This window comes from Chrysochloris asiatica, unplaced genomic scaffold, assembly GCF_000296735.1.
Source record: "Chrysochloris asiatica unplaced genomic scaffold, ChrAsi1.0 scaffold00442, whole genome shotgun sequence".
Classification (NCBI taxonomy): domain Eukaryota; kingdom Metazoa; phylum Chordata; class Mammalia; order Afrosoricida; family Chrysochloridae; genus Chrysochloris; species Chrysochloris asiatica.
Window position 1 is genome coordinate 888,035 of NW_006408960.1, and position 25,901 is coordinate 913,935.

Below are 25,901 nucleotides of genomic sequence, written 5' to 3' on the forward strand. Positions count from 1 at the left end.
TCCATGTGGGCAAAGCAGAACTGCTCCATAGGGTGTTCAAGGCTGTGACCTTTCCTAAGTAGATCATCAGGCTTTCTCTCCTAGGTGCCTCCGGGTCGGTTTCAGCCACCAACCTTTCAGCTAGAAGTTGAGTGCTTAACCATATGAGCCACCCAAAAGTTAGCAAACTTTTTCCATCAAGGGACAGATGTGAACTCTTCCAAGCTCTGTGGTAACTACTCAACTCTGCCCTTGTAAAGACAGATGATGGATGGGTAAATATTAATGGGAATGGGAACATTCCAATTCACCTTTATCTATGGATGCTGTCATTTTAATTTTATAGAATTTTCAAAGGTCACAAAATATTCTTCTTTGGATTTTGTCCCCAACTACAAGGGTCTTCAAAAGTTTGTGGAAAAATTAAATGAAAAGAGAAGGGAATTTTTTTCAAGAACTTTCTGAGGTCCCCTCGTATTTAAAAATGCAAAAAGTATTCTTAGCTTCTTGTTGTTAAGTGCCGTGGAGTCAGTTCCGAGTCATAGCAACCCTGTATAGGGTTTCCGAGGAGCAGATGGTTAGTTTGAACCGCTGATCTAGTGCTTTTCCTACAGTGCCACACCAGGACCAAGGTTCAAAAGCAGACGGTAGGTATCGGTTTGCCAACCCCACTGAGAAAGAATTAGTTATTATTCCTGGTTTAAGGAGTCCTAGAGTGGCGCTGTGTAGTCCTGGTATGGCGTTGTGGGTTAATGCGCTGGACTGCATAGTCGCTTTGAACCCCAACATCTGTGGTTCAAGCTCATCAGCTGCTCCATAGAAACCCTTTACAGGGTCGCTATGGGTCAGAACCGACTCGATGGCATTAACAATACAAACAAAAGCGTGGCGCTGTAGGATACGCACTATAAGGTTAGCGGCTGAAACCTACCAGCCGGTCCTCGAAAACCGTGTACAGGGGCGCTATGAGTCCATGAACCAACTCAAAGGCACTTAACAAGACCAGGGACAAGAAGCTGAGATGTCCCAGCTAAAGCCCCGCCCCTCCCCTCGAGGCCGCCTACCCGCCCCTGCTCCCCCACCCGCCGCTGCTCCCCCTCTGCTCCCCATTATTCCTGACATCACTAGCCCACGCCCTGGGGCGGAGCGTGCGCACGCGCGGCCGGGGCTCGGATTGGGGGGCGGGGCGGACCGCGGCTCTGACTTCCAACATGGCGCACACTGGCAGCGGCAGCAGCGGCAGCGGCCCCCCGGCAGGCCGGGGGCTGAGTGGAGCCCGTTGGGGCCGCTCGAGCTCAGCAGGCCACGAGAAACTGCCAGTGCACGTGAGTGGCGCCTGCCCTCCCTCGGGGCCCCAGTCCTCCGACCCCCGCAGGCTGGCGCCCCTCACCCCGGCCCCACCCGGCCTTGGCCTCAGCCCTGCTTCGGCTTCACGTCTGGGGCCTCGGAGCCTGGACCCTCTACCCTACACTTCGGCCCCGTACAGGCCTGGCTGGCCCTGTCCTCGCCAGGGATCCCCGGTTTCTGCCCCCTTCCTTTGCTGACCCTGGCCCATCGGGGCCCTCCCCCTTTCCGCAGGTGGAGGACGCCCTCACCTACCTGGACCAGGTGAAGATCCGCTTCGGCAGTGACCCTGCCACCTATAACGGCTTCCTGGAGATCATGAAGGAGTTCAAAAGCCAGAGGTAACCCCCAGGGTTCCTCCCCACCCGAGGATCACCGTGGACCTGAATCGGGCTGATGGGGAGAGAGAGAGCCCATCCTGGCTGCTGCCCCTTTGCGCGGGTCAGCGAATCCCTCTGAGCCTCAGTTTCTTCTGCAAAATGGATTAGATATGTAGTGAGGAAATTGTAGAAAGAGGACTGGGGTTAGGGGAAGGCAAGGTCGGGCAAATGCAGAGCCTGATCCTTCCTGTGTTTAAGAGGCAGGCTTTAAGTAAGTTTTCCTCACTGTTACTTATTTTGATGACTGACTGTTTTGGTGCTCCTTCCCCTTAAATTTTGTGTCTAAGTTGAGTGTCTCTCTTGCCTTCCCCTAGATGCTGCCTTGCTTGGAAATAATAAGTTAACATGCTTAGTGGGGGACCTGGTGCAGGGAAAGCGCTTAGACATTACCTGTTTATGTAGACACAGAATCAGGAAGGTGTGGGATAAACGGAAACTCTCTCAGGATCATGCCCTTGTTTTATAAGAGGAGCAATGAGACTTGCCCACACCAACCACCGTGGCAGAGGCTGAGCTAGAACTCATACCCAGCCCTTAAATTCTCACTTGTCACAAACCCACCTCCATACGACCCTCTCTCAGGAAATTTGGCAGGGTTGGCCTGATTTTGAAGGTTCCTGGCTGGCGCAGTCTTGGTGTGGTGATAATAGGATAAGCACTGGACTACTAACTACAGGGCGTTCTGGTGTGGCACTGTGGGTTAATGCACAGGACTGCATAGTCACTTTGAACTGCAAGGTCGGCAGTTCAATCTCACCAGCTGCTCCTTGGAGACCGTATACAAGGTTGCTGTGGGTCGGAACCTACTCAACGGCGCTTAAGAAAAACAACTAACTAAGGTTGGTGGTTCAAACCCACCATTTGCTCCTCAGAAACTATACAGGGTCACTGTGAGCCAGAACTGACTCCATGGCATTTAGCAACTTAACTCACCTCAAAGAGAACGTGGTAAATGTAGGATAAAGCACAAGTTCGGTGGTTGGAGTCTACCAGCCACTCCTCAAGAGAAAGATGAGACTTTCTGTTCCTGCAAATAATGTACAGCTTCAGAACCTCAGAAACCCCGCATGGCGTCGCTCTGTGAGTCAGAACCAACTTGACGGCACTTAACCACAGCTGTACAGTGGAAGGGAGGCCTGTCGGTCACTTCCATAAAGATTGTTAGTATTAGCGTTAGTGTTAGCTACTGACAAGTTGGTTTTGACTCATAGTGACCCCATGTGACAGAAGAATTGCCCTCGTACTTTGTAATCTTTTTGGGAACAGACCACCAGGCGTTTCTCCCATAGAGCTGCCAGGTGGATTCGAACCACCAATCTTTTGTTTACTAACTGAATGCCTAACTGTTGTACCACCAGGGCTCCTTTCTGACTGCTCTGAAAATAGAGCTTTAATTGTAGAATTATGTCACGAATGAAGTGGTTTTAGGTTACTTTATTGTCATAAAAGCTCATTGCATGACACTGTCCGTTGAGTCAAAAATAGATTTTGCTTTTGCTTTGCTTCCTAAGACCCTCCAGTCCACTTGTGTCCCTCTTTGTCCTAGCATCGACACCCCCGGGGTCATCAGACGTGTGTCTCAGCTGTTTCACGAGCACCCTGACCTCATCGTTGGGTTCAACGCATTCCTCCCCCTTGGCTACAGGATTGACATCCCCAAGAATGGCAAGTTAAATATACAGTCGCCACTGACGAGCCAGGTAGGCCCCCGCTGGGGTTCAATCACTGGGTATTCTATGCGTCTTGGGACCTGGACAGGGCGGCGCTTTTCTTTGCTGGAAGCCACGTAAGATCAGTCATTTTCAAGATGGGCTGCTAACATTTCTGGCACAAGTCAAACGAGATCAAAAAATCTATATGGGTGGCTGGCTCCCCTGCATCCTAAACCTGTGGATGTGTTCCCATGTGTCAGAGGAGGCCTGCTGCAAATGCAGTGTTTTCCTGGAAGTCCCAGTAATGGTATTCTGTGATCTCACATGTATGAAATGCCCAGAATAGGCATGTATGCACGCTGTTAACTTGTGATCTTCTGTGAGTTGGAGTAGCTGCTCCATAGGGTTTTGCAGGCTGTCACCTGTAGGAAGTGGATCACTAGCTCTGTCTCCCGAGATACCACTGGGTGGGTTTGAACTGCCAACGTTTTGACTAGTAGCCAGGTGCTTAACTGTTTGTGCCACTGAGGGACCCCAAGTCATATGTTGAATAGTGAGGGTCTGGGCTGGTGGAAGGGAAGGGGACAGGGGAGCCATTGTATAAGAAGCAGTGTGTCTATGGCAGCGATGATAGAAAATCTGGCCACAGACATTGGTACCGGGTGCCCAGGATGATCGAGGGAATTGGTACCACTGAACTGTACAGGTGGAGAACACTGACTTGGCAGATGTGCTGCTATCTGAAAGCAACCCTGGTGGTGCTGTGGTTAAGCGTGCAGGTTAGCTGAAGGTCAGTGGTTCAAACCCTGTCAGCCACTCCGAGGAAGAAACATGAGGCAGTCAGCTTCTGTAAAGATTTATGACCTTGGAGACCCTGTGAGGCAGTTCTACCATGCTGCGTCCTACAGGGTCGCTATTCATGGGAACTGACTCGATGGCAGTAGGTTAGGGTGTTACCTGGGTTTTTATAGAAATTTAAAAGGTAGTGATAATGAAGATCAAAGAGCACAGCCTTTGGTATGGATTACATCTCAATGTCAAGAAAACAAAAATCCTCACCACTGGACCAATAAACAACATTCTTATCAACGGAGAAAAGATTGAAGTTGTCAAGGACTTCATTCTTCTTGGATCAACTATCAACACTCGCGGAAGCAGCAGTCAGGAGATCAAAAGGCGTATTCCATTAGGCAAATTTGCTGCATAAGACCTTGAAGAGCAGAGATGTCAGCTTGAGGACTAAGGTGCGCCTGACCCAACCATGGTGTTTTCAATAGCCTCATATGGATGTGAAAGCTGGACAGTGAATAAGGAAGATCGTAGAAGAATTGATGTCTTTGAGTTGTGGTGTTGGAGGAGAATACTAAAAGTGCTATGAACTGCCAAAAGAACCAATAGATCTGTTTTGGAAGAAGTGCAGCCAGATTGCTCCTTGGAGGACAGGATGGCTAAGCTTCGTCTCTCATACTTTGGACATATTGTCCGGAGGGACCAGTCGGTGGAGAAGGATGTCATGTTTGGTAAGGTGGAGGGTCAGAAAAGAAGAGGAAGACCACCAATGAGATGGATTGGCCAACTGCAGCATTGGTGGACTCAAGTGTGGCAACAATAGTGAGGTTGGCCCAGGATCGGGCAGTGTTTTGTTATGTTGTGCATAGGGTTGCTGTGAGTCGGTACCAACTCTATGGCACCTAACAGCAACAACAGTAATTGTCTCAGCGAGAGGCTCCTCCTGGGAGTGTCCTGGGCAGGTACGCACTTAGGCTGCTGCTATAAAGGAACATGCTTGAGATGAGCATGGGAAGGGCTGTTTTCATTGTGTCTGTTTCATTGCTGACAGGACATGGGCTCAGGTCAGCCTTCCTCCTCCCCCAGGCTCGTTGCTTCCATGCGTTCTTTCTCTGGTGACAGGCAGCTGCCTCCTTTTCTTCTGCGGCCCCTTCTTATCTGAGCTCCTCACGACGATGTTGTGCATCATCGTTGAGTTTCCGACTCCTGGCGACCTTGTATGTTGCAGTGTAGAATGGCTCTCCAGGGTTTTCTCGGCTGTAATCTTTACAGAGCAGATTGTTGGCCTTTTTGCTGCAGCACTGTGGGTGGGTTCAGACCATCAGCCATTAGGTTAATTGTTGTCATTGTTAAGTGCTGTCGGTCGGTTCTGGCCCATAGTGACCCTGTGTAGGGTTTCCGAGGAGCAGCTGGTGGGCTTGAACCACTGACCTTGCGGTACAAACCAACTTTGCAGTCCAGTGCATTAGCCCACAGTGCCACACCAGGACAGTTTAGTGCAAACTAAGGGACCTAAGCTCACCAGATGCGCTAAGAAGAGGAAACTTTACTGAACTTTGCATTTATAAAGTACTCTTTTAAGTTTCTCTAAGTCTCGGTTTCTCAGCCTCTGAACTGTTGAGCGATGCTGTGGTGGGGCTGACTCGTGTGCTGAATGATGTCAAGCTGTATCTTTACGCTCCACCCACTCGTGACACCAGTAAACCAAACCAGACGCTTTGCTGCTGAGTTGGTTCTGACTCATAGTGACCCTACGTGTGTCAGAATAGAACCGTCCCTAGCGTTTTCTTGGCTGTAATCTTTATAGAACTGACCTCTAGGCTTTTCTTCCACAGAGCCACTGGGTGGCCTTGAACCACCAACCTTGAGGTTAGCAGATAAACCCTTAACCGTTGTGCAGCCATGAAACGATACCTCCCTGCCCAACACTGACACCAGACCCTAGGCTCCATGAACTGCGCTCATGTATGTTACTGTGGAGGCGCAGATTAATCCTAACAAGGCTTTTAGCAGCTGAGGCCCCACATCTGCATCCAGAGGTACAGATGGGAAATGGAGGCTCTTCAGAGCTGGCACCCACGTGTTTCTGGGCTTTTGGAAAAATGTGCCTCAAGGAGAGACAAAGTACAGTTTCCCAACAGGCTTCTCAGAGGGAGGTTGACACTCCCCAGCACCTGGCTCCCTAGTCCAGAGGACACTGGGCAACCCTTCCATCGAAGGAGACACCCACACAATGCTTCCTGATGCTGATTTTTACCTTCCTTGCTCAGTCCTCTGTGGAGTCCCTATGTGGAACAAGCAGCTAAATGCTCAGCTACTAATCTAAAGACGCAATTCAAATTCACCCAAAGGCTCCTCTGAAAAAAGGCTTCCGTAAAGATTATAGTCAGGAGCACCCTCTGGCGCACAGTTCTACTCTGTCACACGTGGGGTCACCGTGAATCAGAATTGACAGCAGCTGGTTTGGTGATTGATTTGTGCAAATCCTAGGGGCGGGACTATAGAGGATGGAGGAGCTTCCCCTAGACCTATGGTTCTCAGTTGGCAGATGAGCTCCTGGGGACAGCTTATTGGTAAACAGTTCACATTGTCACTTCTAGGTTATGCTGGCACCAAGAAAACCCAATGGAACTGTTCTGTCTTATAATATGGGTGTCGCTGTGTGTCAGAATTGACTTGGTGGCAATGGACATGGTGTAACGGTCCCTGGGTGATGCAAACGGAGAAAGGACCTGGCAGTCGGAGGTCTATTTTCCTTAAGACAACGTTCAAGAAAACCCTGATGCAGTTCTGCTCTGTCACATGGGATCGCTGAGAGTCAGCATGGACTTGGTGGCAGCATTTCATTTGCTAAGAAAGACCTAAGTTGTAAGAGCACCCTTGCTCTCATCCCGTGCCCCTGACTGCTGGGTGACTCGCAGGAAACTGGCGTTGGGAGATGACACTTTCTTCAGTAGCCACCCGGCAGGGCTGCCGTACAGGCGGCCAAACCAGACATAATCTAGTCTCCTCATAAGTGCCTTAGGTGATGACGCTTATAAAACATTGCATTGTTTTATAAAACATGTGATGGAGCATTCCCATTTGGGAGTAGAGTTTTCTTATGTTTAGAACCTATCAGTGCAGGGTGGGCCTTAAACCAAATGACTTTTGAGCAATAGGAAAAGCAGATTGGATAAAAGTAAGCAAATACAGATGCCATTCAGATTGCCAGGGAATGCTGAGAAGAACACTGGAGAGGCTGACAAGGCTCTTCCTCTGGAGCTGGGCTGGGGCCCTTGAATCTAGACTTCCAGCCTCCTGAACTGGGAGACAAGCACCCACATGTGGTATCTCTCTTATAGCAATCCTGAGGAATTAAGACCACAGTCCAGTGACAGGAAGAAAGGCGTTAGGGGAGCCTTCATTAGATAGCCACTCACGCAAGGTTCTGGAATCTTCCCCCCACCAGGAGGCAGCCCCGCTGCAAATCCACTGGGATCTGGCCTGGTCTCCTGGCCCACATCCCAGCAGCCCCATCAGTCACCACACGCAGACGTCCCCTTTCAGCTTCTGGGACTCTCCGAACACCGATAACAATCCCACATGCAAAGGCTCACATGATTTTTCTTAGTGGTTTTTCTGGTGTGACTGTTCTGAAGTAGAGCGTTGATTTTTTTTCTTTTTTTTTGCTGCATTTCTTTATAAATCCTGTCAACTAGGAAGGAAATGAGGGCTCTTCTCTGTTGAGAAAGATGAGGAGCCTTTAGTGCAGAACTTTTCCAAAAGCGGTGCTGATGACTTTGGTTCTGGCTCGTTCTCTGCACTGGGGGCCCTTCTGTGCACTGTACGGATTTGAACAGCATTCCTGGTACCAGTAGCACCCCCCTCCCAAGTCATGGCACCCAGAGATGTTTCTAGATGCTTCTCGGTGTCCCCTGGGAACACAGTTGCTCCTAGTTGAGGACTCTGGTGTAATATGTTGGGGAAGACAGACAGATAGACATGCTGTATGTGAGGGACCCCATGATCTAATGTATTGGGGAAGCCGGGCAGACAGTTGGACGTGCTGTATGTGAACAGAGTGGACTGCAGAGGGTCAAGGGAGTGTAGAGGGAGGAGTTTCCTCTGATTAGGGGCATGAGGGGCTTTGTGACCTCGCTGAATGTCATTTTGGATCCAGTCATTGAACCAGTTATACCGTCACTTCTTAGTCATCCTTTACTTGTGAACTGCTCTGTGAGTTGGAAGAGGAAGGAAGATCCCTTGTTTCTCATTGATTTCTCATTGGTCTGTCGTGGTTACTACCTTGCCCCCATTCCTGGGACAGTGCTTTGGTGTGGGACAGGAGACAGGTGTCAGCAGTAAAGTGGCAGGTCTCTGCTCCCAGAGCTGCCCCTTGGTAGGGAGCCAGCTTGGCTACTGGATGGATATAGATGAACTTTTTGATTGAATGCTCTGCTATTAGCTGAAAGGTTGGCAGTTCAAACCCACCCATAGGCACTTGGAGTGGAAGGCTGGCCTGGCAATCTGCTTCCAAAACGTCACAGCCTTGAAAATCCTATGTCGCAGTTCTACTCCGTACATGTGGGCTTACTGTGAATCAGCGTTAATGCCACAGCAGCTAGCAGTATGACGTATGTGTAGCTCACAGCCTTCAAACTCATGCCGACCCCAGGTGTTACGGAGCACAGCTGCGCCATAGGGCTTTCGTGGCTGTCGTCTTTACGGAAGTACATTACCAGGCCCTTCTTTCAAGATGCCTATGAGTAGCTTTGAACCACCAATCTTTTCAGGGCCATGAGTTAGAATCTACTTGACAGCCCTTGGTTTGGTTTGGTTTGGTGATGTTTGAAGTGAGGCCCAGATCTTCTCTCCAGTGAAGGACATTTAGAAAATGTCAGTCCTCCACACATCTGTCTTAGTGTCTGAGTCTCAGTCTCTTGCTGTGCCAGACTCCCAGCTCCCAGCTCAGGGCATGTGCATGGCCAGGTGGGGGCTCTGATGAGGAGCAGATGAGCAGGTGCTGAATACACACTTGTAGGGGAGGACAGAGAGAGGCCAAGCCTGAGTCATGGAGAGAAGAGGGGTCCCTACATGGGTGCAGAGACCTGGAGGCGGCAAGCCAGGAGATGGAGAGCAAGGGAACCGGGGATGATGGAGGGTTCCAGAAGGGCCCTTGTGTCTGCTGGGAGGCCCCAGTGATCCACATGAAACACACAGAGCAGCCAGTGGTGCAGGTGGGATGCAGGCGGAAAGGAGGAGGGAGAGTGTTCCAGAAGGTTTAGAGCGGCTTCAGTGAATTACAGCCCACTGACCACTGCTGGCTTGGTTGTGTTGGCCTAGTGGCTTTGTGTTTTTCAGTGGTTATGTTAAAGTTTTTATAAATTTAAATTCACATAAAACTGACCACGATGGCTATTTTAAAGTGCCCAATTCAGTGGGTTTAAGTCCTTTCCTAGTGTTGTGCAACATTCACCTCTAACTAGTTCCAGAACACTCTCATCCCGCCAAACAGTCACTCTATGCTCATTCCTCTTTCCCTCGGGCCTTGGTAAGCATGAAATGATGTTGTCTTTTCGTTTGCCTGCTGTGGACATTTCATGTAAGTGAGTTCAGGCTTCTCTCACTGAGGGTCGTGTTTTCCAGCATGCACCAGGACTTCGTTTCCTTCTGTGACGGAGTCCTGTTCCATCTCACGCATAGACTCCATTTGCTTTCCCCACTCACCTGTCCACAGATGCTGGGTTGTCTCCCCCTTTTGGCTGTTGTGAGCGATGTTGCTATGTGTGGATGCCCTAGTGTCTGTCCGAGTCCCTCTTCTCATTTCTCTTGGGGAGAGCCAGGAGTGGAATTGCTGGGTCACATGGTAATTCTGTTTTCCACAGTGGGTGTTCTATAACCCGCTGCAGCTTGCTCAGGGTCTGGAGGGATGCGTGGAGCTAAGATTTACCTCCAGGAACTGACCACCCCTACCGCTCCCTTTGGGGGTAAGGAGGCGCTACATATGAGTGTAGAGCCCCCTCTGATGCAAACTTGGCTCTCAGGCCGCCTCTCCCCTTACCCCCACCCCACACCCATGTGTTCCTTTTGGCAAAAAGATGCTGCTGTACCTCTAACCCCTGCGCCTGTGAACATGGCCTTGTTTGTCAGTGTTCTCCTTGACATTCATGTGAGGTCATGCCAGAATAGGATGGGGCCTAATCCTCATCTCTTCTGAGAATAGAGTCTCACACGGTACGGTGGCTACCAAGTAGTGATGGAGGCAGATGCCTCTACACGCAGCAGAGAACTATCAGGGACTGCCAGCAGCCACAGGAGCAGGACCGGGAATCCACACAGCTCATTTTCTGAATCAGGCTTGCAGCCTTTGTTTGTTCGTATAAAGCAAAGCTGCTCACACTGTGGACCGTGTTATGACAATACAGTAGTCAGCAAGAGCTGCCGCCAAAGTCCTGGAGTGGATCCCACCACTGAGGAGAAATGGCTGCTCAGATTTCTGTGCCTCTGGGCTCAGATTGTCCAGAGGCACCTCGGAAGCCAGTCAGGCGACGACATGGTACAGCCCCGCTAAGCTCGGCCACAGAATTCTGGCATCTGGGTAGAGCCAGGGTGGCAGGTCTCCCCATTCAGTGGATCTTCCTTGGGTCAACCACAGGAGGGGCTGCTCTGCTGGGCGCTACAGGGAGGAAAGAGAACAGGATTCTGGTGTCCTTTGCCTGGTCACCTGCAAGTACATACGACATCCTGGCCAGAAGGGAACATCCTACCCCCAGCCTCACAGACTGTTCTTATCAGGTGGTCAAACAACAGATTGAGTTAGACATGTCACATGTGTGGGGCAGCAGTGCTATGGGGGGAAATGGAGCAAGGACGGGGTGGGAAGAGCTGGGTGAACAGGGTGATCGTGCTTTGCGCAGGATGTTCTGGAAGGCTCATGGAGAAGGTGGCCTTTGAGCAAAGGCCTAAAGCCAAATGGGGATGGGTCCTGACACTGGAGACCAAGCCTTGGGTGGCACAGCCATGGTTTGATGGGGAGAATCGAGGCCACCGTTACAGTCCAGAGACACACAGTGGCACCTTCAGCAGGTGGTGGTCCTGTCACACCTTGAGTTAGAATTCCAAGCATACAGGAAAGAGGAATGGGCTCCTGGATGGTGTACATTGTTAAGCACTCAACTGTGAGCCAAAAGCTGGGTGATTTGAGGCCTCCCATAGGTACCTTAGAAGAAAGGTCTGGCGATCTCCTGAAAGATCCCAGCCTTGAAAACCCTATGGAGCAATTCTCTGCACACATGGGGTTGCTGCGAGTTGGAATGGACTTGACAGCAGCTAACCAGGACAGGTGACAGGACGGTGCCTAGGCGGAGGTTGTGCCAGGTGCTTAGGGCCCTCTCCTCAGGTGACTGTCTTCTGCTCTGTACATGAGGAGTGCCCAGAGTCAGCACTCAAAAGCCCCACATCTTCTGAAACCCCACAGTCCCAGGCATCCTGGACGGTGGTATCCCTCCCTACATGCACAGTCACCATTTTATTTAAAAACAAACCGTTGCTGTGAGTCTACCCTAATTCATGGTGACGTGGTATGTGTCAGAACAGAACCGTGCCCCGTAGGGTTTACAGTGACTAGTTTGGGCAGTGGATCACCAAGTCTTTCTACTGAGGCCCTTCTGGGTAGACCCGAGCCTCCAACCTTTTGGTCAGCAGCCGAGTATTAACCCGCCTGTATAAAGAGTTGTTAAACATTCGCGTTCCTTCTATTGCTGAGGAAAGAAGGACCTGGTGGAGAGAGGCGTGGAGGAGGCTGTCCAGGGAGGAGCAGCTCAGATTGCTGGCTGGGGTGGACTCTGCTTGTTTCCTGTGTGTGCATCCAACCCTCTTCCCCCTGCCTCTAGGCCCCCGAAACATCTGCAAAAAACCTTGACTGTGTTGAAGGTTTTGTCTGTTGTCATTCAGTCGGTGACCCTGGTCTGGCATTTTTCACCGTCTGTCTCCAGTCAGTATTGTGCCGGACGGTCACTTGTCGCTTTGTTCTTAGGAGAATTCACATAACCACAGTGACTATGCAGATGACTTTAAGCAGCAGGGGCTGTATAAGGAGGACAAGCCCCAGGTGCCCCTGGAATCAGACTCTGTTGAGTTCAACAACGCCATCAGCTACGTGAACAAGATCAAGACCCGCTTCCTTGACCACCCAGAGATCTACCGTTCGTTCCTGGAAATACTGCACACTTACCAGGTAGAGGCTGTGCCATGCTGTGTGTGTGTGTGTGTGTGTGTGTGTGTGTGTGTGTGTGTGTGTCCTCTAAACCAAACCAGATTTTCTGAGACTGTAAATCTTTACGAGAACTGACAGCCTCAGAGCAGCCGGTGGGTTTGAACCGTCAACCTTGTAGTTAGGAATTGGAATCAACTACTTAAAAGCAAGGGTTAAAGAAAGGGAAAGGCTTCTGGTGATTCAGATGCTTCCATAGGTTTAGGAGGGGAACAGTGCTACTGGGCTGCGCTGAAAGTGTTCAGAGTTTCTTGACTCGTGAAATTGTGTGAAATTGTTTTGCTTTTATTTTAATTTGCCTCTTTAGGCGTCTCTGTGTTGGTAAATAGAATTAAGAAACACATGTTATTATTCTTAGCTGCCTTTTGAGTCAGTCCTGGACTCTTGGTGACCCAGTGCACAAGGTCCTGCACTGGCCCTGGGATTGGCTGCAGTGTGGACCACCTGCGCTTCATGTGTTTTTCATTGGCTGCTTTTTTGCTTCTGAATTGCTGGGCCTTTCTTTCTAGTCCATCCGAGTCTGGAAGCTCTGTGGAAACCTGTTCAATATCATGGCAACACAGGACCTCCACTGACAGGTGGTCAGACAGTTGGTTAAAGCTGCAAGTGAAGGGCATTGACTGGGAATAAAGCTAGGTGCTCTGGACCACCACTGCCCCCTTTCTCAGATTCTTCTTGTTATTAAGTGCCATCGAGTTGATTACGACTCATGGTGATTTGTACAGGGTTTCCAAGGAACAGCTGATGGACTTGAACCACCAATCTTGTGGTTCACAGTCCAGTGCTTATCCTACAGCTCCACACCGGGAGTCCATTTCTAAGATGTTGTTAGTGCCGTCAAGTTGATTCTGACTCAGCGACCCTGTATTGGGTTTCTGAGAAGCGGCTGGTGAACCTGAACTACCAACTTTGCAGTCCAGTGTGTTAGCTCACAGTGCCACACCAGGACTCCATTTCTAAGATAGACACCTACTAAGATGTCACAATCCCAGAGCATGTCTCATTCTTGCCCGCTTGACATGCTTATTAGTTGCTAACCAAAAGGCTCGAAGTTTGAGTCTATCCAGAACTGCCTTGGAAGAAAGACCTGGCAATCTACTTCCAAAAATTAGCTATTGCTGACACTATGGAGGACAGCGACACTTTGCACACTGAGTTCTCGGAATAGAGTGGGTTTTGTTTTTTTGGTTTGGCTTTCAAGTATTCCAGTAACTCTTTAGGGAGCAGCTGGTGTTTTCCCTCCTAAGTAAGCATTACTGTGTAGGCACTGGACTGCAAACTGCAAGATTGGTGATTTGAGGTCACCAGTCGCTCCTTGGGAGACAGATGAGGCTTTCTGTTCCCGCAAACATTTAAAACCTCAGAAACCCTACACAGGGTTGTTGTGAGTTGAAAAGGACTCAACAGCACTTAGCAAAAACATGCTAGGAGCCCTAGTGGCGCTGTGGGTTAAGTATGAGCCTGCTGACTGCTAGGTTAGTCACTCCAAGAAAGATGAGGCGGCCTACCCCCGTAAACACTGACAGTCTCAGAAACCCTAAGGATGAGGGGTGTGGGGTGTGTGTGTGTGTGTGTGTGTGTGTGTGTGTGTTTAAAACGCAGTTCACATCTATTGGTGCCCTGTGCAAGGTGCGGAGGATGCTTTGGGCTCTGCTTTCTTCCATGCCTGTGGGTTAGGGTTTTAGTTTGGTGGCTATGGAGTGTGGAATAAGGACTAGGGAGGGCCCTGGCATGGCACCCCTGCTCTGTCACATGCTTGGGTGCTGACTCAGGTAGTTTCAGTGGCTGACTTGCACTCGGCTCCATGGGTCCTGCCCCCACTGAAGGTTGTCATCTTGTTCCTTTACAACCTGCAATCTTCCTTCTAGTCAGCCTTTGGGTCTTGGTGACACAGTCTGGAGGTTCCTCTGTACCCTCCCAGGCCCCTCGAGGCAGAAAGTACCACTCACCCTGGGGTCCCAAGGCCTGGTCCCCCTGAACTTGCACTTGCCCTTACATGCTGATTTCCTGTGTTGGTGAGCCCCCATGGCTGGGCCGGGTCCTCTCTGCACCCCAGTACAAGTGTGTTGAGGAGCGGAATCATGACATAGCACCCCAGGATTGTTGCCCATGGCTAGGACTTAAGCCCAGGTACTCAGAAGGGTCTGTGGGCAGGGCCATGATGGGTGACGGTCTGTGGTCTGTGATTTGCCCCTCGAATCCTCTGAGGCGGGTGTGTACAGGTCCCAGTTGGTGCTTCAGTCCTGGGCTCACTTCTTGCTCTCCTTCCCGCCCATGGCAGAAGGAGCAGCTGAGCACCAAGGGCCGGCCGTTCCGTGGCATGTCTGAGGAGGAGGTCTTCACCGAGGTGGCCAACCTCTTCAGGGGCCAGGAGGACCTGCTCTCCGAGTTTGGCCAGTTTCTGCCTGAGGCGAAGCGGTCCCTGGTGAGTACAGCACCGACCACACAGTGACTATCCCTTGATAGGGAGGCTGGACCAGCGCTGGAGCCCGTGGGCATGCACCCGGATTCTCTCTCCTCCAGGGTGTAGACCCATGGGCCCCTTCCTCACAGGCTCTAGGTGGCCCTCTGCAGATTAAGCCAGAAGGTGAGGGACTCTGGAGGCTGAGCCTGTCTTCCTGTGGAAGAGGTTGGGACACAGCCGTTCTGGCTCTGAGGCAACCTGCGAAGGCCACCATTCCGGCCCTGGGACCTCAGTCGTGCAGGAAGGTGAAAGAGGAGGGTCGGCTCTGCCCCTCCCCTTGTGCTGGCCGCGGCTCAGTTGGGCTCCAGCAGGTTGGGTCTGGAGGGGTGGACTAACTGGTGGATGGGTGGGGGAGCAGGGCCTTGTCAAGGTGCTGCCCCTCAGTCTGCGTCCCCGCCCTCTTTTCTGTCTTCATTTTTTTTATGAGCACAAGGCTTTTCAGAAGTTGAGTTGAAATGCATGTTATATAAAATTAGCTATTTTGAAGTGAAGATACAGTGGCATTCAATGAATTCTCAATGTTGGGCAACCACCGTTTAGTTCCAGAACATTCTCATCACCTCCAAATAAGACTCCTTATTACCTGCTAGCAGTCAGTTCCTATGTCCCTCCTTCCAGCCCTGAGCAACCCCTGATCTACTTTCTGTCTGGCTTTGCCTGTTCTGGACGTTTCATGTAAATGCTGTCTTAAACCAGGTGGTCTTCTGTGACTAGCTTGTCACTCAGCAGCACGCTTCTGAGGTTCAGCCACATTGCAGCATGCATATGTGCTCTTCATTCTTTTTTTTCCCCTGTAAACTTTATTTTATTGTGATAATATACACAGCACAACATCCACCAACTCCTCAGTTTGTCCAGGTAAAATTCAGCGACTGGTTACATTCTTCTAGTGCAGCCCTCCTGTGTGGAGCCCTTCCAACCCCCTTCCTCTCCACTTCACAGACACTAGCTGTTCCCTAAGGCTCCGAGCTAGTCTTCTGGGTTGTTGTTGTCAACTTGAGCCCATACAGACAGTTCTTAAAAGAGCTCAGTGCTCAGGCAGGCATTGTTTACCAGTGAAGCTAGACTGTCCTCAGGGCAGTAGTTTCAGGGGCTCATTCAGCCTCCATGGCTCTAGAAAGTCCAGAGTCTGTGCAAAGTCTAAGAAGTTCGGCATTTTTCCCTTTGTGGTCAGGTTTCTTCTATAGAAACTTGGATTCAAATGTTTGGTAGTGGTCACCGACCCCACCTTCTGGTTTCATGGCAAAGGAGGCAGTTGTTCGTGGAAGCAGTTGGTTGCACATTCTGTGGTGGTGGTGGTGGTATGACGTCCAGTTATTTCCACTCAATAGTGATCCTGTATAGAGTTTCCGGAGCAGTACATCTTTAAGGGAACAGAAAGCCTCATCTTTCCCCATCTCCTCCTATTCCTCTTGTTCCAGGTAAACAGAGACTAATCCTGCCTTGGATGGCCACTTGCAAGCTTTTAAGCCCCGAGGCATAGGATAGTGCTTCATTCTTTTTTATGGCTAAGTAATTAGTTGAGTAAATACTTCATATGTTATAGGACCAGGCAGTGTTTTGTTCTGTACGTGGGTCACTGAGTCAGAACCGACTGGATGGTATCTAACAATGATACAATTTCATTGCATGTGCGTACCACATTTTGTTGATTCATCTGGTGACAGACTTGGGCTGTGTCTCCCTTTTGCACATTGTGAATGATGCTGCTATAAACATGGTATACAGGTATCCGTTGCAGTCCCTGCTTTCAGTTCTCGGCGGGGTGTACCTTGGAGTGGAATTGCTGGGTGGTATGATCCTGGTGCTCTGGTAGCGCAGTGGTTATGAATCAGGCTGCTAACCTCTAGGTCATCAGTTTAAAATTGCCAGGCATTCCCATGGGAGAAAGATGAGGCTTTCTGTTTCTGTAAAGATTTACAGCCCTGGAAACCCTACATAGGGATGCCGTGAGTCACAGCAAACCACCACCGTGGTCCTGGTATAGCACTGTAGGATCAGCACTGGACTGATAACCTGAAAGATCCATGCTTCCAACCTAGCAACCGCTCCTCGGAAACCCTATACAGGGTTGATAGGAGTTGAAATGGACTCATCAGCACTTCATAATAACCTTAATGATGATAGTTCCATGTTGAGCTATTTGAGAAACAGCCAAATTGTTTAACTCAGTTTCTGTATTATTTTATATTCCCACCACCACAGTAGATGTGAAGTGGAACCTCCTGGTGGTTTTGATTTGCATTTCCCTACTAATGTTGGAAGGAGCTCTGGTAGCATAGTGGTTATGAATCGGGCTGCAAACCTTAAGTCAGTAGTTAGAAACTACCAGCTGCTCTGCAGGAGAAAGATGAGACTCTCTGCTCCCATAAAGATTGACAGCCTCGGAAACCCTGTACAGGGTCACTATGAGTCAGAACTGACTCCACAGCACATAACCACCAACCACCACCAGTAATGGTAGAGTCTTGGAGTGGCACTGTGGGTTAATGCACTGGACTGCAAGGTTGCTTTGAACCTCAAGGTCACAGGTTCAAGCTCACCAGCCGCTCCTCGAAAACCCTATACAGGGTTGCTGTGGGTTGGAACTGACTCAATGGCACTTGACGACAACAACTAATATTGAGCATCGTCTCATATCTGCCGGCCATGTGTATACCTTTGGAGAATACCTGTGAATGGTTCCCACCTCTGGGCCATTCCGGTGGTGGGTGTCACTATCCACAGGTGTTCATGCTGTGCCATCCCAGCCCTCAGGACCCACCCCACCAGTCTACTCTTGAGCTCAGGATCACCTTGTTAGCATTCCTGGGACTCAGGAGCTCCTGGGTCCTGCTTTGATCCTTTGCTCTGAATTAATGTTCTCTTTGGTCTCGCCTTCTTGACCAGCCTCCTGCTTGTACCTGCTTGTCCTGGACCTTGTTCTTGGCCCAGGGGCTGCCAGCACAGAGCAGAGAGGATGTGGCATCCTGGTTTCTGCATCTGCAGCTGCTGAGGCCAAGGGTTTTTGCACATGCCAGAGGTTCGTCCACCCACACGCATCTCAGAAGAAAGGCCTAGTGATGTACTACTACTCGAAAAGCAGCCATTAAAAACTCCGCGGGGCACAGTTCTCTGCTGATATACACAGGCACCATGAGTTAGGACTGACTTGACCCCAGTGGGTGTGGAATCTTCCTCCACCTGTGCCTGTTAGAAAGTCTTCCGTTTGCTGCTTCCTTCTCTTGCGTTGGTTTTCCTGCAGTGGGCTTGGGTGTTTGACGAGCTGACGCTTCTTACACTCAGATATGCTGCGACCAATGCTCGGGCCCAACATGTCTGCGGTTCTGACCCCATGTCTGTGCTCAGTTCACAGGAAATGGGCCATGTGGGATGAACAGCACTCCGAAGGGGGAGCCTGAGAAGATTCCAGAACACAGCAAGAAGCGTGCCCGGCCCTCACTGCTCCGCCCTGTGTCCGGGCCAGCCAAGGTAGGCATTAGCCATGCATAGACAGCTGCCTGCAGCAGTCACCCAGCCCCAACCGGCACTGGCTGAAAGCCTAGGGAGGGACACTGGGCTCTGATCTAGTCTGGCCTAGTGATCTAGGGAAGGTGGTGGCTCATGAAGGCCACTCACCGGCCCTGTCTCGCAAGCTTGTGGCTTCAGAGAGGAGGGCTGAGAGGAGGAAATGGGCAGGTACCATTCGGCCTGCCCGGTGTGTCATCAGGTGTGCCATCAGGAGTGCCGGCAGGGTGTACTGCTCCCAGCTCACTCAGGTGCCCAGAGGCACTGAGAGACAAGTAAGAGCTTCGGGCATGTTGTAGCGGTGAGAGGGCTCCAGTGAGCCCTGGACCTGCACCTGCCTTTCTCCCTGCCCGTTTCCTCCTCCCCACCAGCTGGAGGGTATGGGGCCGGGCAAGCGGCAGCCAGAAGCCTGACTCATCGTCTCGGAGACTCAGGAGGGGAGGGCACAGGACAATATGGGCGTCCCAGCTTTAATACTGGGGAGCAAAAGGCAATTGTGGGGGTCCCTGCCTACTGAAATGGGGGTCACTGCATAGTCAGAGGACCTCTAAGCTTTACTATGTGGGGCACCTTGTAGCATGTGGTGGTCATGGAAGGACTGTTCCCCAAGCCACCTCCCATCCTGCCTGTCACATAGCTGGGCCCTGCTGTCTTTATTACTGGGTTAGAGGTAGGTAGGGCATCTCCAGAAGCCAGGGTCACCATTCAGACTCTCTCGGCAGAAGAAGATGAAGCTCCGTGGGACAAAGGACTTGTCCATTGCAGCTGTGGGCAAGTACGGGACCCTGCAGGAGTTCTCCTTCTTCGACAAGGTGAGGGGGGCAGCCCTGGTGCCCACCCAGTCCTTGCTCAGCCCAGCCATACATTGACTACAGTGGGGTGCCAGCGGTACAGGGGGCAAGAGCTCCAGGGGCAGCACAAGCCTGGACACGGTGGGCACCATGGGCTCTGATGGCTACAGGACGTCACTCCCTCCTCTGCCCTTCAAGTGAGGATGATACCCAGGGACAGTAGGCAGGACAAAGTACACACAGTAGTTCCACAGACCATAATGCACTGGGTCACGTAGTGCGGTGGGCTGGTGGTAGGGACAGTGAGTGCACCTTACAGCACCCCCCCATGCTCCTGTGCACAGCATCAGTCTGCAGACCACGTCTAGTCACGTTGGTGGCAGGTGGGCAGGGGGAGGCTGTTAACCACCTGTGCTGCATGGGAGCCGGGCAGGGCAGGGCCATTGGATGGCTGGTGGGCACATAGTGGGGATCCCAGCTGACATGTGAGGCGCTCTCCCCGCAGGTGCGTCGGGTGCTGAAGAGCCAGGAGGTCTACGAGAACTTCCTCCGGTGCATCGCGCTCTTCAACCAGGAGCTCGTGTCTGGCTCCGAGCTCCTGCAGCTGGTCAGCCCGTTCCTGGGGTGAGCAACTCCCAGGCCCCATCTTGTTTTAGAAGAGGCTGTGTGCTGCTTTTGGCTCTGTTGTTTGCAACTTGTGTTGAGATGATTATAGACACCCCAACAGTGACAGACACCTGTGGTCAGAATCGGAGTCACTTGAGTAGTGCAAATGATCAACTCAGGAGAAAGGTCTGGCAGTCTACTTTGGAAAAGTCAGCTATTGGAAACCCTGTGCTTGAGGGAGGTGGCACAACAACTATATGACTGTCCAAGGAACAGTAGCCGCCTCCACAGGTCAACCTAGTGATCCAGTGTGTTAGGGTCCCCCTGGGCATTCACAGTAATTACACCTCTTGACTCCGGAGAGCCTGCTTGCCTGCCTCCGGAGAGCCTGCTTGCCTGCCGAGCTCTCGGCATAGAGGCTCCATTGGGAGACTGGGGAGACTCAGAAGCAGGCTGCAGGCTTCATGTTTGGAGGAACAGATAGTGGATACCGAAAGTTTGGGGGCTATGTGGTTTTAGTTGCAACTACTCAGCTCTGCCCTGTCATGGGAAAGCAGGAGATTTGTACACAAATGGGTGTAGGTTTGCATCCATAAAACCTACCTAAGAGCTAGATCTGGCTCTTGGGCTGTAGTTTGTGAGCTCTGACCAGGAAGGTCACTGTCTAAGTTTCCCGCTCCTCAGGAGCCCTGACTCCAGCTGGGTCAGCTCACTCTTGTGGCGCTGTTCAAGGCTGTCCTGTGGCAGGCAGGGCGTATAAGAGGGGCCTGACTAGATATGTGGACGTGGGCTGAGTTCTGTCCACCAGTGACCCAGAAGCCTCTCTGAAGTCTTGTTCTCAGAGGTGCTAACTACTGATCCTTGTCTTGAAGGAAGTTTCCAGAACTCTTTGCCCAGTTCAAGTCATTCCTGGGGGTAAAAGAGCTGTCATTTGCCCCGCCTTTGAGTGACCGGTCTGGGGACGGGATCAGCCGGGAGATCGACTATGCGTCTTGTAAGCGCATTGGGTCCAGCTACAGGGCACTGCCCAAGACATACCAGCAGCCCAAGTGCAGCGGGAGAACAGCCATCTGCAAGGAGGTAGTGCTCTGTGTGTGTGTCGTGGGGAGGGAGCCATCTACAAGGAGGGAGTGCTCTGGTGTTGGGAGGGAACCATCTGCAAGGAGGGGGTGCTCTGTGTGTGTGTCGTGGGGAGGGAGCCATCTACAAGGAGGGAGTGCTCTGGTGTTGGGAGGGAACCATCTACAAGGAGGGGGTGCTCTGGTGGTTGGGGAGACAGCCATTTATAAGGAGTTAGTACTCTGGTGGTGGAGGGGACAGCCATCTGTAAGTAGGGAGTGCTCCCAGGGGACAGTCCACTCATACCACAGTCCAGAATGCCCCGAGGGTACAGCGGGCTTTGATGTTAGTTTTCCCCTCCACCCAGGCAGTGAAGGCTCCAGGTCCCCTGATGCCAAGCATGAGAGATCACATGCTGAGTGCCTAGCCTGCTGACTGGTGGGCAGCAGGCCACCTGGGCAGAGGTGACAATTCTCTCCCTGCTGTTAGTCTTGGTGTCACTTGTGCACTGCTCACTGCCCTTGGGGAGTGTCTGCTCAGCTCCCCCAGTGTTATCAGATGGCCCTGAGGGTGGTGTAGCAGTTAACACCTGGCTGCTAAGGGAATTGTTGGAGACTGGTCTGGTGGTCTGCTGCCTTGGGGGGGTGGGGGTTTCTGTAAGCACCTAAAAAGAACTGACCAACTATGAGGGAACATTAAGGGCAGTAGTGGAGTTCTCACGTTGCGTCTGGGAGACCTGGTTCCATTCCTGATCAGTACATAGGGGCTGTCAGTGGAGAGGCTGTCAGTGAAGAGGCTTGGGGGTTGCTGGGATACTGAACAGATTTTAGCAGCTTCTAGGCTAAGGCAGACGAGGAAAAAGCCTGGTGACCAGCTTCCAAACGTCAGCCTGTGTATCCCATCAGTCTAATCCGAAATCGATCATGGGCTGGTGCAGAATCAAGTGCCGTTCATTCTGTTGTGCCTGGGGTTACCAGGAGTCTGGAAGGACTCACAGACAGCTGGTTTGAATAGGCATGGCTGTATTGGTAGAATGTAAGAGTGCTTACCATTTGAACTGCAAGGTTGGCTGGTTAAGCTCACCAGCCGCTCCTTGGAAACCCTATACAGGATTGCTATGGGTCAGAACCAACTCAACAGCACTTAACTGCTACAACAGCTGGGTTCAGGATGTGCTCCAGGGCTCTGTAGATCCAAATCCTGTTGGCCATCTGCTTTTGTAAATGCAGCCCATTTTGTAAATGGGTTGGCACCTCAGCCCCACCTGTTTCTGTACTATCTCTGGCTGCTTTCCAACTGGACCAGTCGTGTTAAGTAGTGGGGATCGAGCCCCTGGACTACTAAATGTGCTCACTTGGCCATAACCCACTGCCCTTGAGTTGATTCCAATTTCTAGTGACCGTGCAGGACTGAGTAGAAACTGCCCCTTAGGTAAGTTTCCGAGACTAAACCTTTAGTCTGGTGGGATCAAGCTTATAGTTCTTAGCCCAATCCATGTTGAATTTGATCTAAGTAGCATTGGGGTAACTGTTGGACAGCTAACCATAAGATCAGGGGTTCAAACCCACCAGCCACTCCTCAGGAGAAAGATGAGGCTGTGTGCTCCCATCAAGATTTGCCATGTTGGAAACTATAGACAGGGTCACAAAGACTGGGGGGTTGAGGGAGAGTGTCAGATTCGAGCTCAGTGTGCTGTCCTGTGGTAAAGCGAACTCCTGGAGTGGTGCTGTAGGATCAGCACTGCACCGTGAGCCACAAGGCCAGCAGTTCACACCCACCAGCTGCTCCTTGGAAACCCTAGACAGGGTTGGAGCTGACTCGATGGCACTTACAACAACGATAAAGCGGTTCCTCTGAGAACAGACCTTGCTTGTCCTGGTGTGTTCCACAATGAAAAAGGTGGGAGATGATGTGGCAGCTGTGGCAACTTCTCCCCGGGTGCAGGTGCTGAACGACACCTGGGTCTCCTTCCCCTCCTGGTCTGAGGACTCCACCTTCGTCAGCTCTAAGAAGACGCCCTACGAGGAACAGCTGCACCGCTGTGAGGACGAGCGCTTCGAGGTGAGGGCTGCAAGCGGGCATGTGTCTGTGTGAGGGCATGGTAGCCTTTCCCCCACCGAGTGGCTTCCTGATGCCCTGCAGACCCCTGGGGCAGCTCCTAAGAGTGGTCCATTTCAGTTGGTGCCATTGGGCTCCTGGGCTGGTCATGGGCTGCGTGTGTTCTTTCCTTCCGTTGCCGCCTCTTTTTTATAATTGAGATCTTTACTGAGATGCTTCAGATCCCCTGAGAGACTCCGGCACCACTCACCCAGGCCCCCCTGGGGAACAGCGGGTAAAACTCTCATGCAAACTTCAGTCAGGATCCTGATCTAATTCACAGTTCCCTGTTGTCCTGTTTGGGGGTTTTGTGTGTAGTCATGTAGAGTGAGAGTGTGCATGAAGTGTTAGTAGTGTATGGAAAGACTATGAACATGTTTGTGGTGTGTATATGTGTGCAGGTAGGAGTGTGGATGTGTGAGTGTGGATGTGTGTGTGTGTGGTTGCAGTGTTAGTAGTGTATGTGTGAGTGTGGATGTGTTTGTGGTGTATGTATGTGTGAAGGTGGAAGTGTGGATGTGAGTGTGTGTGTATGTAGTTAGTAGTGTATGTGTGAGTATGAACGTGTTTGTGGTGTAAGTGTGTGTATCTAAAGGTGTGAATGTGTAGGGAATATGGAAAGGTTTCAAAAAGTTGATGGGAAAATGAAATTCGAAGATAATGGACTTTTCCTATGAACTTTTTTAAGTAGTCCCTCTTGCGTATGTGCATTTGTATAAATGTGTGTGAGTGGGTTGTGTGTGGGAGAGATTATGATCACAAGATTCTAGTCCTCTGGGTTTTGACAAGTGTGGTGCGTGTGTATGTACTTGTGAATATCAGTATATGTGTGCAGATGTGCACACACGTGTATCTGAGTGTGTGAGTGCGTGTGTGGTTCTGGGCAGTTTTATGTGTAGGGAGAGCGTATCTGCCACCACAGGCAGGGTGCGGAGCAATTCCTGCTCCACGTCCATGAGGATTCTGATGCTGTCTTCCTGTGCCCTGGTACCTGCCCCCTGCTGCCCAAGGTGACTGTTTCTACGTCTCTACATCTCTGACCTTTCCAGAAGAGTCCCCTAACTGAACGGTTACACGATGTGTGGCTCTGGGGACCCTCCCAGGCTGATGCGTGTGCATGGCAGTGCTGTGGATGCACAAGGGGTACAGACTGGGGCTGTCCCCCCCTCTGGTGTTGCCTTGCTGTGCCAGGTTCCTGTCCGGCAGTGAGCAGCTTTGTAACAGTGGGCGAGGCCTGGGTTTCGATGGGCCTCTGTTCTTCCGCCCACCATTGGGGCGATGCCAGGTTCTCCCCCATGACTGGAGATCCCACCCCCAGGCCCATTCTAGTTGTCTCTGTAGGCCCGTAATTCTTTCCCACACAAAGCTGTGGGTTTCTGCTCTCCCCCTCATCTTGCCCATGACCTCCATGGTTGACCCTCCTTACCAACAGCTGGACGTTGTTTTGGAAACCAACCTGGCCACGATCCGTGTGCTGGAGAGCGTCCAGAAGAAGCTGTCACGCATGGCCCCTGAGGACCAGGACAAATTCCGCCTGGACGACTGCCTGGGCGGAGCATCCGAGGTCATCCAGCGGCGTGCCATCTACCGCATCTACGGTGACAAGGCCCCTGAGATCATCGAGAGCCTCAAGAAGAACCCCGCCACCGCCGTGCCTGTCGTCCTCAAGAGGTGGCTGCCTTTGGGCCCTCGCCCTCACCTCCCAAGCCCACTCCTCAGGAGGAAACCCCTTAGGGCTAACTTTGCCTTTTTAGAACTTGGCTGTCTGAGATCACTCATGATAATAGGCAGATCAATGGCCAGCACAGTGAGAATTGTTCTGTACCCCAGCTTGCTTGCGTATTTTTCGAGTAGACTCTGTTTTCAGAGCAGTTTCAGGTTTACAGAGAGCCGCAGAGGGGAAAGAGTTCTCAGGAGTCCTGTTCTCCACATCATGAGTCCCTGCAGTATATTCGTTACATGGGTGGCCCGATCTTGACTGTTAGTAGTAACTCTGGTTTCCTGTTTACATCAGGGCTCATTCATGGTGTTTGCCTGCCCTGCAGGTTTTGACAAACGTATGATGTCATCTGTTCCACCTGTTTGTCTCTTGTCCCTCTTCCCCACCCCTAGTCCCGTGTTACAGGCTCTGTGGTTGTCCCATTTCCAACTGGTTCTAGAGTTGGGATCCTACAGTGAGAAGGGTTTGCAGACTGCTTTCCTGCAGCAGCATGCATTTGTAATTCTTCTGGGTCTTTTCGTGGCTTAGTAGCTTATTTCTTACAGTGACTGGGTACTGCTTTGGCATGTGGGTGTTCTCTCCTCCGTAGCTTGTTTCCTTTAACATGCCATCCTTGAGCCTCTCCTCACTGGGGAAGCAGGTGTCATGACAGGCCAGCTCCAACAAGACAGACATCCCCTGTCCTGGAGGGATGCTTGTTGCAGTCAGGGACCAGGGCCACAAGGGTCTCCGTGGCATAGAGGGCAGGTGCTGTTGAGGGTGAGGGTATCCAGGAGGACAGGTGTGGCCCTGCTGAGTCCCCACCCACCGTCACCCACAGGCTAAAAGCCAAGGAGGAGGAGTGGCGAGAGGCACAGCGTGGCTTCAACAAGGTGTGGCGGGAGCAGTATGAGAAGGCCTACCTCAAGTCCCTGGACCACCAGGCCGTGAACTTCAAGCAGAACGACACCAAAGCCCTGCGCTCTAAGAGCCTACTCAACGAGATCGAGAGCGTCTATGACGAGGTGGGTCACCGCTCCCACCAGCCGCGCCCAGAGGCTCACTGAGCGGCATGAGCGCACCTGTCTGTCTTCATCTGCCTCTCACTCGCTCTCTGTGTGTCTGTCTCTCTGTTCTTTCATTCGCTCTTTTTTGTCTCTGTCCCTCTGTCAGTGTCTCTGCAGGTAGAGATCCCAGTGGGTGGCCAGCGTGGGGTGGCATCAGGCCCCAGACAGTTTTATGCTCAGGGACCAGTGTCATGCTTCGTCTCCCCCCCCCCC

At 51.5% G+C, this 25,901-nt stretch overlaps 1 protein-coding gene across 1 annotated transcript in view; it reads left to right on the top strand.

Annotated features, from left to right (window-relative positions):
- Positions 1–1,178: 1,178 nt before the first annotated feature.
- Positions 1,179–25,901, top strand: part of SIN3B (SIN3 transcription regulator family member B) — a 29,726-nt gene continuing 5,003 nt past the window's right edge. The window contains exons 1-12 of the mRNA XM_006877116.1: positions 1,179–1,304; positions 1,558–1,664; positions 3,250–3,403; positions 12,162–12,362; positions 14,680–14,823; positions 18,211–18,333; positions 19,092–19,181; positions 19,666–19,784; positions 20,639–20,846; positions 22,770–22,886; positions 24,355–24,593; positions 25,463–25,646. Of these exons, the coding sequence (XP_006877178.1) occupies positions 1,191–1,304; positions 1,558–1,664; positions 3,250–3,403; positions 12,162–12,362; positions 14,680–14,823; positions 18,211–18,333; positions 19,092–19,181; positions 19,666–19,784; positions 20,639–20,846; positions 22,770–22,886; positions 24,355–24,593; positions 25,463–25,646 (1,800 nt within the window). The 5' untranslated portion in view covers positions 1,179–1,190. The remainder of the gene's footprint in view (positions 1,305–1,557; positions 1,665–3,249; positions 3,404–12,161; positions 12,363–14,679; positions 14,824–18,210; positions 18,334–19,091; positions 19,182–19,665; positions 19,785–20,638; positions 20,847–22,769; positions 22,887–24,354; positions 24,594–25,462; positions 25,647–25,901) is intronic.